Raw genomic sequence first — 19068 nt, 5'->3', positions numbered from 1 at the left:
CCCGACCTGCCTCGAGGGATCCCGGGGGAATCTGCCCGGCTGCGGGCGAGCGCCCGGGACCCCGAGGTCTCCCGTCCAGGTAAGGCCTTCCTGTGCGCAGGGATGATGGAGCCGCGGGGCATGGGGCTGCTGGCTGCAGGTGATTCCCTAGTTATCTGCCTTCAGACCTGCAGGTTTTGAGTTCAGAGAATCCGGACTTCCCCGAGCAGATGTCACAGACAAACAGTGAGAAACAGAGAATCTCTGCAGGTCTCCATTACAAAATGTGGCACATCCTGGTTTAGTGGGCAGTGCTCTGAGTAAGGAAGCGACTTGCTCCTGGGCCACACAAGAAATCTGTTGCCAAACAGTCCTTTGGCTCGCAGTTCCATGTCTGGTTGTGTGGCTTAAGGCTTCCTCCGGGGGAAAATGGCAGACAGGTGCCAGGTAGAGCACAGGCACCGTGATCCCCTGGGACCCTGCCAATTAATAACTGCAGCTTGGTGCTCTCTCACATCATTTATTTGGTGATCACTGATTTAATTTCACTGTGAAATATTAACTGTGAAAACACATAGGATGCCTGCTGTGGCTTTGTCTTGATGTTCGTCCAAACGAGTGAGAGTGGTCTTAAAATTTACCATGGTACACAGCTCTGGCTCTGAGTGTAGTGCTTTGGGTAAGCTGCCATCTGAGAACAAATATACTAATAAATAATAGTGTCAATGATGATAGGATCATAGAATTCTAAAAAACCCCAAATATAAAATTACTGACCTAAGAGTGACATCCTGTCACTGGCTGCGATGCCAGAGAAACAAACATGACACTCATCTTGAGAAGAGCTTCAGATGTACTCCAGGAAACTACAGATCAGTCAGTTTAGGTTCTGTGCCAGGAAAATTGTCTGCTATTCTAACAAAACCCGAGCATTTTTAGAGAGAAGAATGAACAGGATAAATGGGCAGAAAAAAAGAAGTCCCAGGAATACCCAGAAAAGGGATGTGATTACTTTGACACATGGGCTGTAGAGAGCTATCTGAGGCTGGTGCTTTCTCTTTGCTGTGTTTTTTCCTGACATGGATTTTGTCAGTTCTGCACTTCTGCCTGTTGCAGAGGTTTTAAAGGTGATGTTTGTGTGTGGTTCTTAAATGCTGGAATCTTGAACAAAACAGCTCAGACAAGTACTTCTCTTATCCTTTTGTTGATACCCTGTGCAGACTAAACGGGACCAGTGGCTGCTTTGCTGGAGTGTTCCTAGCCATTCCTGAGGCACTGGTCCATGCCGGCATTTATGGCCGCAGGGGGTTCCAGGGCTGGAGTGTGGCTGCTCTGGGCAGGACAGCACAGCCAAACCCCAGTGGGCCCGCTTGCATTCTTTCCAATGATTTAATGGGTTTTGGTTCAGGCCCAACACATTTCCTTATTTCCTCTAATACCTTTTTGAACTCTGAATTTAATTCAACATTTTTGAGGGCCAGACTGTTCATAATTTAAATGAGAAAATACATGTTCTGAGTCTTTGGTGAAACAGAAATTGCCACAGCACTATGTTCAGGTGGGAGCTGCATTTTAACTAGTTACATGGTGCAGGAAATCTTAGATGGAAAGAAGTGAATGAAAAGGAGTTGGATTGAGTTTCTCCTCTGCCACAACACGCAGTTGCCAGGTAGATACCATTAATGAGTGTTTAGCACAATTGGTGGAATCTGGTGGTTTCAAATGCAAACTCTGTATTAAAAAAGTAATGTAGAACAGTTACTATCATACCAGTGTTTAACTGAAATAAAAAAGTTCAGCCAAATTGAATTTAATAAAGAAATAGATTTTATTCTGCGGCCAAAAGATCGGTCACACAGAAAGCCACGATCGAGAAAAGCAGCTCGGAGCCCAGGGTTGGAGCTGGGTGAACACGCACAGATCTGATCTCTATCGCACCAGACCTCCCAAGTTCACGACTGCTGCTTCGGCTGGTTCCTTCTTACACAGTTTTTGGGCAGAGTCTGAATTAATTCTATTCTTCTCGTAATTTTAGCATATTCATGAAGTTTTCTTGTCCCGGAGTTGGGCTGCACAAAGCCTTTCCTGGGTCCAATGAATTGTCCATCCTGGGTTATGAGTGGGCCATTTCTGGTGATGGAAGGGCCATTTCTGGTTCCTGGAACAGTTATTTTTAGTTCCTGGAGTATCCCAATCCTTATCAGCTGAGATGTAGATATCAGAGTGTGGTGATCAAGTTGTCACAGGTGCAGATGTCTCGGTGATAAGATCTAACCCCACCTAGGTGGAATCCTCACTTATTGTGAGAGAACTTCTTTTAGTGTTGTGAAATTTTTCTCTCAGCCAGGCTGGTGGAAGGATTTTGAACTCTGTCTCTACATGGTCTGATTACATTCCAGTTTTGTACATAATAGCACGAATTACATACTTTATTTATAACATTAACCAACAGGCATAAAAGGGTAAGCTACATTGTTTGTTTAAAGCTTAACTTATTGTTGGCAGATACCTTTGAGGTTATTGTGAAACTCCACATAAAATTCCAGTAAATCCATGATCTCTTTACTTTAAAAAAAATTGTCCTTTCTTTCCTTGACTATGCTTTTGTGTGTGGCAGATCAGTGTAGCAATACACATATAACTGAATTATCCAGCTGAAGGGGATGTAATAGAGGTACAGTGGCATTTAAATCTACAGCCAAAGAAAACAAGAGATTAGTCTCTTGTGTTACTAAAACACATCCTGCCCAGAGACCCTAAAGGTCAAGCTGAACATATTATGCAACATGTACCTGAGTTTGTAAACTGTACAAATGAGAAAGGATTTGGAGTATTATAAACTGTGTCATACTGTCTCTGACTCTGTTTTCCAGAGGCTGAAGTAAGATACAGTTGTGCTAAGAACAGTTTAAAAATATAACTGTTAATTATGGATGCTTCCATTTTTCTGTTCAACTTTCACATCTGAGGTTCAGTTTTTTGAAGCTCTGATCTTTGGTAACTGTGATAATTGTAGTGAGGCCTTAGCACAGGCTGCCCAGAGGAGCTGTGGCTGCCCCATCCCTGCAAGTGCTCAAGGTCAGGTTGGATGGGGCTTGGAGCAACCTGGGACAAGTTGTCACCAGATTGCCACCAACAGGGCCCCTGGAGAGTGGCCGGGGAGCTGGGTCTGTGCAGCTGGAATCCAGCTCCAGGCACAGCACTGTCCTGCCCATGGTCAGGGCTTATCATGCCAGGAGCTGCTGTGGGAGCTGGTCGTGGAGGAGGCTGTCAGGGCTGGCCTGTCGGTCCCTTGCCGTGGTGGTGCCAGTGCTGTTACACACGGAGCTCTTGGCCTTATGTGCAAGTCACTGATACGAATTTCCAGGAGGTCACAAGATACTGCTTTTACACAATCTAATGGGCATTTATGTGACCAAATGCAGGATGATTTACTAAGGCAGCTCTGTTTAACTTAAACTGTAATAATTTTTCAGTCGAGGGCATTATAAACATCTCCATTGATTTTATTGCAGATCTCTTGCAACCTATAACAGTCTTACAGACAAACATCTGGCTGGATATTTCAGCAATGCCAGGATAAGACGACATCTTCAGAAATCAGGACTGGTGAGACTGAAAAGTTTTCCTCAATTCTGCATTCAATTCAGAATATTTTTATGCTTTTTTTCTGTATTTCCTTTTGCTCATTGGAATTTCCCTTTGCAAAGTGTTTCAGTTTGCAGATATACAGCATCGTATTGATTCACTCAGGGTTTTTACAGTGTGAGATGTAAGCATCTTTGACTTGTTGTTTAAATAGCTTCAGTGTTATTTTTCAAAAGTGTTTAATGGAAAACTGAAGGATTTGGTAAAGGTGAATATGCTGAATATTTTTTAAAAAGCATTGGTGCACTCCTAGATGTGACTCTCTTTTGCACAGGCAGGTGCAGTAGGGAGGCAAGTGTTTAATCCTTTCCATCCCATTGGGCAGTCTGGCCTGTGAAGAGTAAGGCTGAGCCCTAGGCTATTAGAAATGTGGCTGCTGCTCCTTCCATTTGGCTGGTGGAGCTCATGGGGTCAAAGACAATCCCGTGCTGGAAGGTGAGTTCCAGCACCATGGCAGGGGCAGAAGTGGTAGCTAACCAGGAGGAGGAAGTGGTCTTCTGGGAAATTGTACCATTTCAAAACATACTTTATTTCATCTTCTCCTCTTCAGTAACATTATATTTGTGTATGGCAGATCTCAAAGAGTGGAAGAATAATACCTGAGAAAGAATACCGTCTCAATGCCATGAGGAAGGACCACCAGAGATACGTCCAGGAGTGCTTAGCTGATGCCATATTTCGTAAGGTCCTTGACATGGAGGTATGCCCTTACTGAGGATGTGTGAGCCTTCTCAGGTGCTTCCTTGATGACAGCAAGGGGCTGCTAACTTGTGCTGGACTGTTTTCCATATGTGCCCTCATGCTCCCCTGGAAGGCTCTTTCCTGCTGGGAAAAAGGACAGTCTTGTGCTTGACATTCCCCACATGAAACCTCCATGGGCCTCTCATTGTCAAACCATGCTATTGTGAGAGCAGGCACTGTCCTGGCTTCCTTATTGCTTTTTGACGGCCCTTAGATTATGAGATGATATTCACAGGGCTAGTTTGCTTAAAAAATCCTAATAAAACCAAACCAGTTTGAACATGTTTATATATATTGTCTGAGTACAAAATTTGTGCATGTTCTTGTGGCGTATCAAGAATGGAGTTGGTTTCTACAACTTTACCAGTGCTCAGTTGTTCCCTTGGCTGTGTGAATATATGCAGGTGAAATGCAAATAGATTCAATCCATAGTAGTTTTATTACAGGGCTCAATGAGGGTAGTGGCCAGGGAGAAGACATGGGACAAGCAGGACAGAAGCGTTCTCGCATACACTGACATCTCATCATGCCCAGTAATGAGATTTCTCTTCCTCTTATATTGATAGCGTCATCATCAGCTGGAGATAAAAAGGAAACTTGAATATTCTGTGAGGAAAGAGGGGATGCAGAAAATCAAGGTAAGGCTTGAGCACTGTTGGGTGCTGATGGGACCTGGCAGTTTTGCCTGTGTTGAGTAATAACCATGAGCCTGTCCAGTGATTAACTGAGACAAGTGCTCTGTCTCTGACACTTATGGAAAAGTACAAGAAACAGGCAAGTAGAGGATGATCCTGCCCCAAGTTATGTCTCCTTCTTCCTTTGTCCAGAAGTTCAGGAGCTTTCATTTAATTCCTTCTGAATCTAGTTGTTATTCTACTTCTGCAGTGTTCTTGGTTGGGTGATTTAATCATGAGTTGCATGAAATGGTGCCTCCATGCATTTCTGTATGGTAATTAATGTATCTGCTGTCTGATATGTCTGTTGTATGCTCCATTGTTCTTGGTATGACAAAAGTTATTAAATGTTCTCCTTTTCCAAGGCATCTGTGGTTTTACGTACCTTCTTCATATTCTGTCTCAGTTTTCCAAGCTGAAGGTCCCTCAGTCTGAATTTTTCTTACCTGAGCCATTCCAGGCTTCTCATTACTGTTGCTATTTTTTTACCTTTTCTCATTCTACTGTTTCTGTTTTGAAATGGGGAACCATAACAGAATGAATAATTCAAGATACGTTTTCCTCCCAGTAATTCTAGACCCTCTCTGCTTTTGACTGCTGCTGAGCACTGAGCTCACGTGTTTGGTTGTTTGCCTCTCCACAGGATTTGGGCAGAACTGGCATGTGAATAACAAAAAGAGGTTTTAGGAGCCTTCATTTAGGTGTCATGTAGATCAAACTTGATTCTGTAGTTAGATTCATGGAAATCCCATAGAAGTCAATGGTTCTTCTCCCCATGCAATCACCTGAATTCATATGGGAAAAGTCATCCTCATTTTGGCAGAAACACGCTCAGTATTTTATTTCTGTATTAGGAACCTGAATGCTTTGAGAGGAGTGCCTTGAGAAGGTTGCTGCTTCATTGAGCAGCTGCTAAACAATGTCAGATCTGTTAAATTGTAAATAATAACATCTATGAGCAACTCATCGGGTAAAGAGAGGAGGAGATTTTCCTGAAAGACACTGGTCACTATGGAAATTGCAAAGGCGTTGTTTGCTGATGGAACTCCTGTGGTAGGAAGCCACCCCATGGAAGCAGTGATTCTGGCACCCTGTCAAAGGATCTTGGGCTTGGATAATTTTGGAACGTAAACCAGAACTGCTTCCTTCTGTAAAACACCTGCAGATACCTGATCTGTATGTGCTGTGCTGCCGTGCTGGGATGCAGGAGCCTGGCTGGAGCCAGCGGTGTAATTTAACTCTCACCTCATACATTCAGTAAATTCATCTGAGTCGCCTGTCTGAAAGGAGAAAGGCAGATGGCTGGGCAAGGGAGGGTGAGAGAGAGCTCTCTCTTTCCAGTGGGGCAGTCATCCCAGCATTGGGTTGGTGAGAAGAGAAGGTGGGGGAGAGGCTGCAGTCAGAGCAGGGAAGTGGCAGGTGCACTCAAATTTAAAAAAGAAAGAGACCTTCAAACAAACCAAGGATTGTGAGATACACAGAAACAAGCAGATGAATTGAATATGGTGGGTCAGCAGCTGAATGCAGCTGCAGGAAAATGAATCAGAGGTGGAGACAAGTCTTTTTGCTTGTCCCTCACATTCTCCCAAGATTTCCTTCCTTAACCAGCTGTTCCATTGGGTCCAGCCAGCTGATTGCCACAGCTGTCCAGTGAAAGACATAATGAGACAGACATCACTGGTTTTGGATTTAGTACGTCAGAGACGTAAATTCCTTTTCTTTCAGGTGGAGCAATTCAGAGGATCACTGGAAGATGTCATCCCTCTGCACTCCCCGCATCCACCACTTGGTCCAAGGAACCGTAATGGGCTCAGTCCTTTAGTGGCTGGAGAACGAGCTGCTCGCTCACAATGGGTGGGTTTCATCAACTTCTCCTTGGGCTGTCATGGAAGCACAGGCAGCAGGAAGTGTGCACATGGACCTTGGTACAGAGCATTCACTGCCTGGATCATTCTGGGTTAGGGCCTCATCCTTGATTACTTGAGGCTGATTTCCTGTTTGCTGGGTTGTGTTAAGGAGGAATCTCCAGAAGCTAGTGTTGCAGGAATGGCACATCAGAACCTAGAAAAAACCCCGAAAACTTTGCTCTCTGATAAATCTGCTTCAATCTTTCCCTTTTAGCTGCCTCATGGCCTCAGGTAGGCTGCTATCAGTGTGTTGAGCATTGTCAGTGGACACAGGGGCTATAGACAAGGTTACACATGGCGTAAGGTCCTGAAAATGGTGGGGGTCTTTTAGAAAACAGAGTTGAAGGGGTGAAATCAGAATGGAGCTCATTTCAGAGGGCTGTGGTCTGGGAGCTCTGGCTTTTGCTCTTTGTTAACAGCAAAGAAGGAATGCTAATATGCTCTTGAAATATAATGGTACTAAATCCTAAAGTCAAAGGTCAAATATATAGCTCAGTTTTAACTGGTTCTCTGTATCAATAATGGTAATTGGTGTAGTTTGAAAAGAAGCTTTCAAGTCCTGAATGGCCTTCTCTTCATATAGAGGGCATCTGGACTTGGAGTTGATTATGGTGGTGGACATTCTCGTCATCAGCACCAAACCAAGGAGCCTGCCCCCTCTAAGGTGGTGAGTTAACCTCAGTTACACAGTGCTGTTAGGCTTTAACATTTTAACTTGGTATTCTGAAGGGCATACAAGGAAAACATGAAATAGAACAGTCAGAAAAAAGCTGAGTATTGAACAAAAATAGGTGCATTTTTGTTGTACATTCTCTCTGTGTCCGTGTGATGTCCATGTGATGTCCACTGCTGCAGTTTCTGTGAGTTAATTGTGTTTGCTCCAAGGCTGTGTGGTGAAGAGCCAGCAGCAAACCTTGTATTTATGACCAAGAGTTGTTTTGGATGGTCAGTTAGAGGTGCCTAAAGGGGTCTGGCTCTTTGGAGACAGACTAGAAAATGTCATGTCCTGTAGGTATCTGAAATAACTCATCACTTCCAGGTATCTTCATCAGTGCTATTTTTTTTTTTTTTTTAGTGCTGCTCTGCACTGGAAGCTGCATACTGAGATTTTGTCATTGTTTTCTTTCTCCTTTTGTAGAAGCTCAGTTTTAACTGGTTCTCTGTATCAATAATGGTAATTGGTGTAGTTTGAAAAGAAGCTTTCAAGTCCTGAATGGCCTTCTCTTCATATAGAGGGCATCTGGACTTGGAGTTGATTATGGTGGTGGACATTCTCGTCATCAGCACCAAACCAAGGAGCCTGCCCCCTCTAAGGTGGTGAGTTAACCTCAGTTACACAGTGCTGTTAGGCTTTAACATTTTAACTTGGTATTCTGAAGGGCATACAAGGAAAACATGAAATAGAACAGTCAGAAAAAAGCTGAGTATTGAACAAAAATAGGTGCATTTTTGTTGTACATTCTCTCTGTGTCCGTGTGATGTCCATGTGATGTCCACTGCTGCAGTTTCTGTGAGTTAATTGTGTTTGCTCCAAGGCTGTGTGGTGAAGAGCCAGCAGCAAACCTTGTATTTATGACCAAGAGTTGTTTTGGATGGTCAGTTAGAGGTGCCTAAAGGGGTCTGGCTCTTTGGAGACAGACTAGAAAATGTCATGTCCTGTAGGTATCTGAAATAACTCATCACTTCCAGGTATCTTCATCAGTGCTATTTTTTTTTTTTTTTGTAGTGCTGCTCTGCACTGGAAGCTGCATACTGAGATTTTGTCATTGTTTTCTTTCTCCTTTTGTAGAGTTCCTTGCGACCAAATACAGCTCCAGGAAATATGCAGCAGCCCCCTCGCCTTCAGCCCCTTCATGGCTGGGCTGCAGCAGGGTTTGTACCAAAGGCTTCCAAACAGAAGTGCCATGCACTGGAACATGATCAGCAGTTTGCCCATGGGGTGAGGCTGTATTTCATTCTGAAAATAATATAATTTTAGGGACAGTTTTATAATATTGTTTAAGTACTGTAGTTCCCAGAACTGTATACGACAGGGAGCATGCCTTTCAAATGGCATCAGCTTTTATTTGAACTATCCTTTTCCACTTCCCCTCAATTTTCAAGACACTGTCTTACTGGTCTAATGCCCGGTTCTTGATCACAGTGAGGAAAAATGTGGTGACTTACCTTTTACAGTATAAAATCTCTCTGCATACAAAATTTTCTCCCTCTATGTGGGTTTTCTGTTATGTAGAGAGAGTCAGACACCTGGTTAACTCCAGTAACTCAGGAATGTTTTCACTTGCAAGTTCTACAAGTTTTTGTCTTCATCTACAGCTGCAAAGTAGCAAAAAACTCCTTTTTTTGATCATTCCTTCTACTGAGTCACACTAGTGGGCTTGGAGAATGAGAGTCAAACATGGTCTTGATATATACGCAGTTACTTTCAAGTAATATTTGGACTTGTCTTCTGCTCTAGAAAAACATAATATAATTGGCTTTGTGATATGCATTCCATGGGGTGGGAGGGTTTTGGAGTGGGACTGTGATCTGCTACCACTGTCTGCCAGACACTGTGTAAATAGCTCCCTTCTACTCTGTATTTGCTGTGTATTGGGATGGTCACGATTCTTTCTCCGAGAATTTGCTGGTTCTGTTTATGTCTACTTAAATTATGGGTGATTTAATGGTTTCTTTAGTGCTCACAACTGACAAAACAGCTAAATCAGATGTAAGTTCTGAGAATGTGATGCAGAACTCAGAGCCACAGCATGCAGCATTTACAGAACTTGTTCCCTAGTGATGTCTTGCTCTTCAGGGCCCTGGTCCTCTCCATTTCATTCTGCAAGAGGACTAAATCTCTACTCAGATGAGGAAGCAGCATTTTGAATCACATCTTGTATAACTGATGCCCAGTGATGTTTCTGTTGGATGACTGGCTGCTCTGGGGATGTGCTTTCCAGCTGCAAGGGAGCAGCAGTGCTGCAGGGCTGTGCAGGGTTCTGTCTGAGATCGGACCTCTGCAGGGCTGTGGCCAGGGCTTGGTTTACACTGCTGTCTGTATCTCTGAGGGTGACATTTTCAAGCAATATGAATGTTGCCTTGCAAATTAAAATAAAGGGTTTTAGCACAGAAATATTTTAGTGAGCAAAATTTCAGGCCCTGGGTTAAGGAACTATTTCAGAAGGATGCATGTTGCTAAATGTACCAAGCAGTCAGACCGTGGCCGGTTCTGTATGCTCGGGAGCTGTGTTTGCAAAACCTGTGTCACTTGGTTAAAATGTTTTTTCAGGGGGAGAGGAGTGAGTTAAGGCTTATGAATTCAGTGGAGTACGTGAGTGGTGTATCACCGTATCAGCTACCTGTCATTAACCCTTGTGTGGCGCCAGTGCCACCGCCCCGCCTGCGCAGAGGGGACAGGCGTGTCGCTGCAGTCAGAGGTGGGGGGCCCACAGGGAGACGGTTTCGTCCCACCACTGCATTCAATGAACAACTTCTAATAAACGTAAGTAGTCTCTGTCTATGTACAGGTGTATTGCCTTCCTCACTGGTGTCTTTGCTTAATGCTGAAAGATGTGCATACCTAGTTTGCATAAAGAAAATGTGTAACTATTAAAATACATAATTGCTATGCATGTCTCTGTAAACTAAAGCATTTGGTGTTTTTCATCAGCTGGGGAGAAAAAAGGTACTGAACAACGACCTATGGCAACTGCTACTCAAAGCCTTCCACTTCAGTCAGTCTGATCCTGTCCCTGGCTATAGCTGGCACTAGAATTTCAGGGATTTGTGAAATGCCTTGAGTGTATGAACACTGCATCAGTTACACTGTCTCCAGCCAGTTTTAACTCCTGTAAAAGAAGTTGTAGGAACCCAGGACGAGGAGGGATGATGTGGGTCATTAAACCTGGTCCCTGCAATTTGGGGCTATTCAATGCATTGGGTTTTCAGTTGGAAATATATCCCAGACCCTTTGCATGTTACAAACATTTCCCAGTTTAATCAGCTCAGTACTTGTCATAAAAGCCTGGAAGCCTCAAGTGTGCGCTACACAGATGTGAGCTTTGCTTTCACCCCTTGTTGAAGCTGGAAACTGAAGGCATTTCTGTGCATTTTCTGCTGCAGAATACTAGAGGGTTCCCCAAGTCCCCATTATGCAGCAACGCCTTCGTCACCATGGTCTACCTAGGAAGGAGTAAGAACGTGTGTCTCAGTTATTACAAGGAGGAAATCAAAGTCTATCAGCAACATTGTGGATCAGAAAACATTTGTGTCTATAAAGGCAAGCTGTTGGAAGGAGGTAAGGATAGAGTCAGACAGTTCATGTTGATTCTGGCAACATCTTTTTTGGCTAAAACTTTGCCCTGACATCAGAATGATTTCAGCTCAGCTTGGTCAAGATATATGCATCCAGAGATGTTTATACCATCTGCCTCCGTATTAAATCTGGATCTACTGTCCCATGATTGAAAGTGAGGTTACAATTACTTTTGCAATGATGGTAGAAGGAATTTAGAGAATTGATTTAACAAAATACTTGTGGCTTAGGTTAATTTTCTATAGAGATACATGGTTAATAGAGTAGTCATAGCAATAAATTGTCCTTAAAAAGGGGTTATCTGAGTTACTAAAATACATCAGTGAATGATGCTTTTTATTCCAGAAGGAAAAGTACATAGTGGGAGCCCAGTTCCCATCTCTTTTTATGTGAGTGCAATTCCATCAAACCAGTATAAGGTGAATTGTGTTCTGGGAACCTGGACACAGGAGATGGCTGAGAGGCTCTGGCCTTTTTTCTGCTGTAGCAGGGAGTGGCCAAGCTGACAGTGTGACACTTGTCCTAGCTGTCCCACCTTAGGATTCTGGGGCTGGCAAGAGCCAGGGCTATGTGTGTGGAGGGGTAGAGTTTAACAAACTGTTGAACAGACCTGAGAACTCTAGTGCCTGTCCACAGAGGGCTGGGTGCTGTGGTGATGCAGTTGAGATACAGCAACTGAAACAGGCTGACAGTGAAGTGTAATATTTCTTTTTGAACCCTTTCTTTCTGTGATTGCAGATACCTTCCAGTTCACCTCCAAGAGGCACCAAGGTTTCCCGTTCAGCCTCACCTTTTTTATCAACGGGATTCAAGTTGACAGGCTGAGCTGTTGCTGTGAGTACAAACATCAGAGGCGTTCCCGGCTGCGAGGCAGACACAGATACTTCAGGGTTCTCAATGTGGAGGGAGCATTTCCTTGCTACAGGTACAGAGACAAGTACACTTTGCTCACAAGGACTTAGTTTTGAGAGAGTTTCTAACTTGTTTCTCTTCTTTCATCTCTCTGGCTCCACACAGCTCTGTAGAGCCTGCTCTGTTTCTCAGGAATGGAGAGGATTCCATGGAATGTGCAGGATGGAGGTTACCTGTCAGGGTCTCACACCTAAGAGTATGAGCACAGCCAGTTCCCTGTGCCTCCTCAGCCTCCCTGTGGTGTGTGCACGGCAGGGACAGTGTTTGTGTCGGAGGTGGCTGAGCACGGGGCAGTGGGGTACATGTGCCACCCCTGTGTCTGTGGCCAAAGTGGCAGTGAAATAAATACTGAGCATGCTGCTCAGTTAGCTGTGGTTTCCAGAGGCTTCTTTTTTTGATAACTTATTTTTAAACAGCTCTGCCTCTGAAGTGAGATTCTGTTGTAAGACCCCCGGCTCCAGAATAAGGCAGCACTGAATGTTTGCCATGGTACAGAAACCAAATCTGTGCAGAAAGGTTTTGGGCTTGGGCAAAAGTCAGTGCTGTGACAAACAGCTGTGATTTTGCCAAGAGGCTTTAATTTTCATAAAATCTTCCTTTTCTGTAATTGTTCATTCAGGCCAGACAAGTAAACTTATGGACATGTGGATAATTTAAAATCTTTTATGTTCTTTTAATAAATAATTTTTAAACGAGCAGCAAGCAGTTGGAACAAGAGACTCTCCACAGAGGTGTACTCTGTTCCTTCAGAAAAAGACTGAATTCTAAGAAAAAAAGCGCCATTTTATTGTACCATATTTTTTTACTCCAGTCTAACTACGAACATGATTTTTGTAAATGCATGTTCAAAGGAGTGAAAAAAATCTGAATTCAGAATGGATATAGCGGCTATAGATTTTAGGAAATGCCCAAATCTCAGCTTTTTGTGATTTCTAGAAAGATTTGAAGTGAATTTTCTGAATTTAATATAGTATCCAAAAATTGGATTAATTCCTTCCTGAGTTACTCCCCCTTTGTGTCCCCCTTCCCGTCTTAGTGGTATCTCTCTCTTCCTGCCTCTTACCAATCCAGCCAACCTTATCTGATGACTAAAAACCACCTCCATTAAGCTGATTTTCCCCATAAATGACAACTATTTTCACATCCCTTCAGGCCAAGTGGACTTGTGTTTGTTTTCTGCTCTATGACACACATTGAATGCCCACTCTGGTTCCCAGTAAAAGTCCCAGTTGATTTTCCCTGGTGGGTCAGGGCTTTTGCTCACAAAGAGGTGATGCTGTCATGATTTCCGTACCATATAAGCCTTGTTCTGTGAGTTTTCTGCTGGCCAAGGTCCAGCATTTCTGTACAGCAGAAGTGCTTCAGTATCCCAAAGGTCCCTGGAAAAAAACACCAGGAACAATGCATTAAGAGGTAGGACTCTTCAGAAATGGTCATGTTTATGTTTTGTGCCCACAAAACAAAAAGATTTCTGGCCTGAATGACCGTGGCATATTTCACAGTAGTTTGGAGTCAACTAGAATGTGAGGGGAATTGCAATCAAACCTTACATTAAAAAAGAAGTTTTGGGGGAGGAAGATATTTTAAAACATAGTTGTCTGTGAAGAAAATACGGTTTCCCAGAGAGATTTGGGATTAGCTAAAGTGAAAGTTCCAGTTTCAGTTTCACCCTCTGCTTGCAGATTTGACTCCATGTACTATACACAGCATGGTGTCTTGGCCCTCATGGAGGGCGTAGGGTGGTGTAGGGTGGCTTTTCATGTCTCCAGTTAATGTTCCATCAGGATTAGGAGCTCTTGTCTCTTGTCTGGGCATCCTGACTGTAAGAGAGAGAGAGGACACATCACTCCATTTTATACAAGAGGAGCAGTCTCAACAACTCATTCAAAATGCTTTGTTTTCCATCTGTGTGGGTTTCTTTTAGGTAGGCAAACAGAACAGAAACTGAAAATTATTAACTTTCAGTCTTCTTCCCCCACAGTTCTTAGACCCAGCAGATAAATTCAGAAACCCCCAGTCTTACCTACAAACCCTCAGTTATCACTCTATTGGATGTTACAGCAGGATCTGGATCCAGAAGATGTCTGACTCAGAACTTGTTTGCCTTTCTCAGTGGTTCTGTCTTCACAGCCAATGCTTGGTGCAGCTTCAAATTAATGGGCACTTGTAATAATTTTGATTCTGCTTGTATGTCAGTTGTCACCTGTAAGTGTAGGCAGCGTTACTTTCCTTCAAGGAAGAGCTGCATCTGTGTTAGGGGAGCTCCCAGGGATTTCAGGGTGCTTCTCCGTGTGAGTTCTCCATTGTGGCAGTGCAGAGGCAAAAGGGTACTTGCTGAACTTACTATGTCTGCTGTCCTTCATTGTTCAAACGAAGAAAAATGTGATACTTCCCAATTTGTGTTATTTTATAGGTGCATTATTGCAATGGGTCTGGACAAAAAGCTATCCACTCCCAAGAGGAAGATTGAATACCATGAGGAGAGGCATGTGTATTCCTGGGAACATACTGTGCACTGTGAGCCAAGTAACAGCTGTGTTGAGCAGAAATCAAGCAAAAATTCAGAGTCAGTCATCTTACCGGGTCATGAAGCAAGTGTGGAAACTGTTGATGAGACACTGGAGACTGGAGAGGAGTACAGAAGAGAAGAAATGGAAAACCAATCTAGTCAGGAGAGCGAAGAGAGTCAGGAAGACACCAGTAAAAATGGTATAGTATTCCCAAACATGAGCAGGGAGTGAGAAATGGGAGAGGATGATTCTGGAGAAGGTATGGGATTGTGGGCCTCCAGCTTTGACTGGGGCATGAGAAATGTGGTGATGTCTGTATCTGGGCAATAGAATTAGAGGGGCTCCTTTCAGCCATGCAGCAGGATGAGATGGTTTGCAAGAGCCAAGAAAGTGAGTAAGGAAGGGTGGTGAGGCAATGACACAGGTTCCCCAGAGCAGCTGTTGCTGCCCCATCCCTGGAAGTGTTCAAGTCCAAGTTAGATGGGGCTTGGAGCAACCTGGTCTACTGGAAGGTGTACTCCTCTGTGGAAGAGGCGTTGAGCTCAGTCTCTGCCTTTACTTACTCCTTATCACAGTCTTCTTTAGAGGCAATCACATTTACAGAGAGATTTTAATCCCTACTTCCTATTCCTGTTTTTGCTTTCACAGTTCTGCAGTGTTACTGCTCAGATGACTTGTTAGTCCCTCCGGATGTGTGTTTGGGATTAATGAAGCCTTTTTCCTTCAGGAGGAACTGCCCTTCTGACAATTACCTAAGGAGGCCTGACTGCCAACAGTGCAATTGGAATCTCAATTGATTTTTAATACAGAAAAATAAATCTCCTTATTCCCTTAGTTCTCATTGTCTTGGTAATTGTTTATTTGCCTAACTGGTTCTGCATCAGGAGCTCTTCATTTCTGTCTTTGGTGTTCTGTCACTTCAGTATGTTAAAAGCCCTGATGGAAGGAAAGGAGGGCAGCAATAAAATCTGTGAGGTGAGGAATGATGGCCGCAAGGGACAGCTGGTGTGGCAGCAGTGACAGCTCGCCTGCATGGTGCAGGTGTGTTCCCTTGCCACTGCGTGCACAGGGAGCCTGTGGTAGCAGTGGAGCGTCTGGATTTTAGGTGGGAATCACCGACACCCCTGTGTGCTGGCGCCTGGGATGTGCCCAGCACAGCTTTGGTGGGGAAGGGGGGTCTTCTTTGATGCATCTGCAGGAAGAGGGTCTTTACCTCCAGAGCTGAGCAAAGGGCTGGGAGCTGGACTCAATGATCCTTGTGGATCCCTTCCAACTCCGCTTATTCTATGATCTATCAGATGATGTAGCTTGTCACGCTAGTGCCTGCCTGAAATCCAGAATGTGGATATAACAGTGGTAATTCTGTGCAGGCTTGCTTTGTACTGGGTTTTCCCCTGGGCCCTGAAGGAGCAGGTCAGAGCAGTGTGATAACAGAGTGCCTCTGCAGTGCCCTTTGGCTGGAGTTCATTAAATTAATTAAGCTTATAAGACACTTCTTTGCGATTTAGGCATGTCAATACACATTTATCATACTTTGCACTGCAATATATTACCTTTCTCCAGCTTTCTCAATTGCTTGTAATATTTTTTTCATCACAACCAGTTTTTCTCCTGTAATAAGAGATTCTTACATTTAATTTCTGAGTTTGCCCAGCTCTAAATTTTTCTAGTACTTGCCATGGCCAGTAATTTTGTTTATTTTTGTTTTAATGTATTAATCATTCTCGGTGCACCAATCAGTAGTTTTGCTGCATTTTTGCTACTCTATGAAGAACACAATGCTTTTTTATGATAATGTGCTGTTACAGTTCCTATCTGTGGTCTTAGATGCTCTCATGGCTTTAAAAAGACTGAGCAAATTCAAGGGCAAAAGGAGATTAATGAAGTTAACTTCTGTCTGCTTAAAAAGAATTTTATTAATTGGGAATTCTCTTTCCTGTCTCAAAGTACAATTCTTCTATTTTAGAATATGATGAAGATTTTGAAGCAGATGAAGAAGTTGATGAAGAAGGACAGACTGGTGATCAAATGAATGGAATGTCAGAGTCATCCTCAGATGATAAAAACCATTGTTTAGACTATGGAAAGGAGAGTGAAACCTCATCCCAGAAGGCACCACAGGCCTCTGGCAGCGAGAAAGATGGAAGTGATGGATATTCTGACAGGGACTCTGAGGATGATCAACAAGGTTAGTTTTGTTCATAACAAGGCTTAGAGAAGCTGACCTGATGCATGTTTTACAGTTTGTGTCCAGTATATATGCTGAGTCTGCATAGGGAAACCTATGCCGATCCTTCTGAAATGGTAAAAGACAGCTGTTTTATCTATTACTAATTTTACATCTGCCACTGAAATGCAGGCAGCCCCCTGGCAGTGAGAGCATGGGCCTTTGCTGAACTATTTAGGTGGTGAGATGGAGCCAGGCTGCAGGTTGGCTCTGAGAATCTAGGCAGGACAACCCTCCATGTCAGCGGGCACTCACATGTGGGAAGCTGTGACCCCTTACACCTTCTGAGGGGTCCCAGATTTCTTGGTGCAACATGTTTTTCAGAACATGCACTTCGGCATGGGTTATAGTTCTGACACTTTTTACTAAGCCTGACTGGATTTTTCTGCCTTGAGTTAGACCAATCTCTTCTTGAATCCATGCAGATTGTGGACAGCAGCAAGGCTGTGCAGCAGTCAGCTCTGCTGTTCAGCTCACTGTTAGATGAAGGATTACTGCCTTTTTTCCCCTCAAATTTTCCTTTTATGAATTTAATATGATGATGTCTGTATGTTTTTTTAGAGGAGACAGTGAACTTCATCTCCAGTTCAACTTGAAGGGTTTACACAGGGTTTTGGAGATCTTTCTAGTATTGAATAAGTTAACAGAAGGGCACTGAGGGATTGTTGCTGTGGTTGAAGTCTTTCATCAAATGAAGCTCAAGAGTCTATGCTAAACCTTGTCTGAGCTGTATTTAGAGGTGCATTTGGAGGTGTATTTCTGTGTGATTGATAGAACTACTCTGGTTTATTTCCATTATCAGAAGAAAACCTCCATGTTAAATGGCTTTCATTTTAATATTTCATACATCTGGGCAATGTTCTTCTATTTACACTTACTGGAATTTTGTCATGATATCCTCAGATGGTGTAATTCAGAGAATGCTATTCAGAGAATGCTACGTGTCCCTTTGTGAGTGCCCAGTGAATGCAGATGTTTAGTGACAAATACTAAATTAAAGTGCTGTTTGCTGTTTTCAGAGAGGAGGCCTGCAGACTCTCTCTCATCCATGAGCACTCAGTGCAGCACTGAGACTGACTCTCATGCTGAAATGATGACAGACAATATGAATGGCAAAGAGGAGTGCAATATCAAAAGTACAGCTGATAGCGTAGCACATGTACACTATGGAAATGAGAGTGGGGAGAAGAAACTGCTCAGAATGGAGGAAAATCAGGAGACTTCTGCACTGGAAAAGAAAGGAATAGATGAAGCAGAAAAGATAAAACCAGAAGATCTAGAAGCAAGGGAAGATAATAGAATTTCTCATGAAAACATAATGGCAATGCAGCCTCAAAATCCTGAGGTTAATGGGGAATCCAAACAGACTGGGTCAGGAGAAAGTAACATGAATGAGGAGGAGAAATGTCTTCCAGTGCCTTGGGAAAGCAGGGCATTGAACATGGAGGATGGCAATGAAGAGTCTTCTTGGTGTGAAGAAGGAGGTGGTGAGTACAGTCCCTCTGCATAGCTCTCCATGCCTGTGCTGCTGTATTTGCCTTTGTACTCATTCTTGGTGCAGCGTGGGGAGTTGCTGGACTTCTTCAGGCTGCTGGAATACTCTGTGCTGTGAGCTCAATATCCACTCAGAATGTAACAGTGGCTCGGTGTTTCTCTGCTGGTGTTTCAAGTGTAAGGATTTGTTCAAAAATGAATTTTAAACCATTTTAAAGCTGAGATGGCTGAATGGCTTCTACTCCCTTTTTGTTCTTTAATGGTTTCTCCTTCTTGCTTCCTGTTTTCTTTGTGATAGTTTCTGAAGATTGCAAACCAGTCCAGGAGGAAATAGCAAAAGCAACTGGAAATGATCATCCTGTGAATTCTGACCCTGAACCTGGTGGTTCGTGTGCCAGTGAGGAAGAAAAGAATGCAGCAAGTACAGAGTGTGATGCCAGTGGAGGTATGATTGGCTGTCAGTCAGGGACAAGGATTAAATCTTACTCAGCTGAAGTGTTTTAACAGAAGTGTTTGCCCTTTCCTTCTCCTTTGGCTATCGAAGTCTCCCTGTGCTTTTTTTCTTTCCTAACTAAAACCAGGTGATGACTAGTTGGCATCTGTAATCATGTATAATTAATGATTTTTTGGCAGTTAAATGGTTCTGGGAGAAGAATCCATGCCATGAAAAAACTGAGTC

The 19068-nt window shown here is 43.4% G+C and overlaps 1 protein-coding gene across 1 annotated transcript in view; it reads left to right on the top strand.

Moving 5' to 3' along the window:
- Nucleotides 1–5: 5 nt before the first annotated feature.
- ERICH3 (glutamate rich 3) overlaps nt 6–19068 on the top strand; it is a gene marked incomplete at both ends in the record, with an annotated part of 21164 nt that continues 2101 nt past the window's right edge. The window contains 14 exons of the mRNA XM_017729389.1: nt 6–79; nt 3495–3588; nt 4202–4327; nt 4935–5006; nt 6768–6896; nt 7533–7616; nt 8739–8888; nt 10221–10433; nt 11054–11228; nt 11985–12171; nt 14572–14867; nt 16635–16856; nt 17915–18382; nt 18688–18834. Of these exons, the coding sequence (XP_017584878.1) occupies nt 6–79; nt 3495–3588; nt 4202–4327; nt 4935–5006; nt 6768–6896; nt 7533–7616; nt 8739–8888; nt 10221–10433; nt 11054–11228; nt 11985–12171; nt 14572–14867; nt 16635–16856; nt 17915–18382; nt 18688–18834 (2437 nt within the window). The remainder of the gene's footprint in view (nt 80–3494; nt 3589–4201; nt 4328–4934; nt 5007–6767; nt 6897–7532; nt 7617–8738; nt 8889–10220; nt 10434–11053; nt 11229–11984; nt 12172–14571; nt 14868–16634; nt 16857–17914; nt 18383–18687; nt 18835–19068) is intronic.

The sequence above is a fragment of the Corvus brachyrhynchos genome, unplaced genomic scaffold (genome assembly GCF_000691975.1).
Source record: "Corvus brachyrhynchos isolate BGI_N302 unplaced genomic scaffold, ASM69197v1 scaffold720, whole genome shotgun sequence".
NCBI classification, from domain to species: domain Eukaryota; kingdom Metazoa; phylum Chordata; class Aves; order Passeriformes; family Corvidae; genus Corvus; species Corvus brachyrhynchos.
This window is presented reverse-complemented; position numbering and strand designations above follow the sequence as displayed.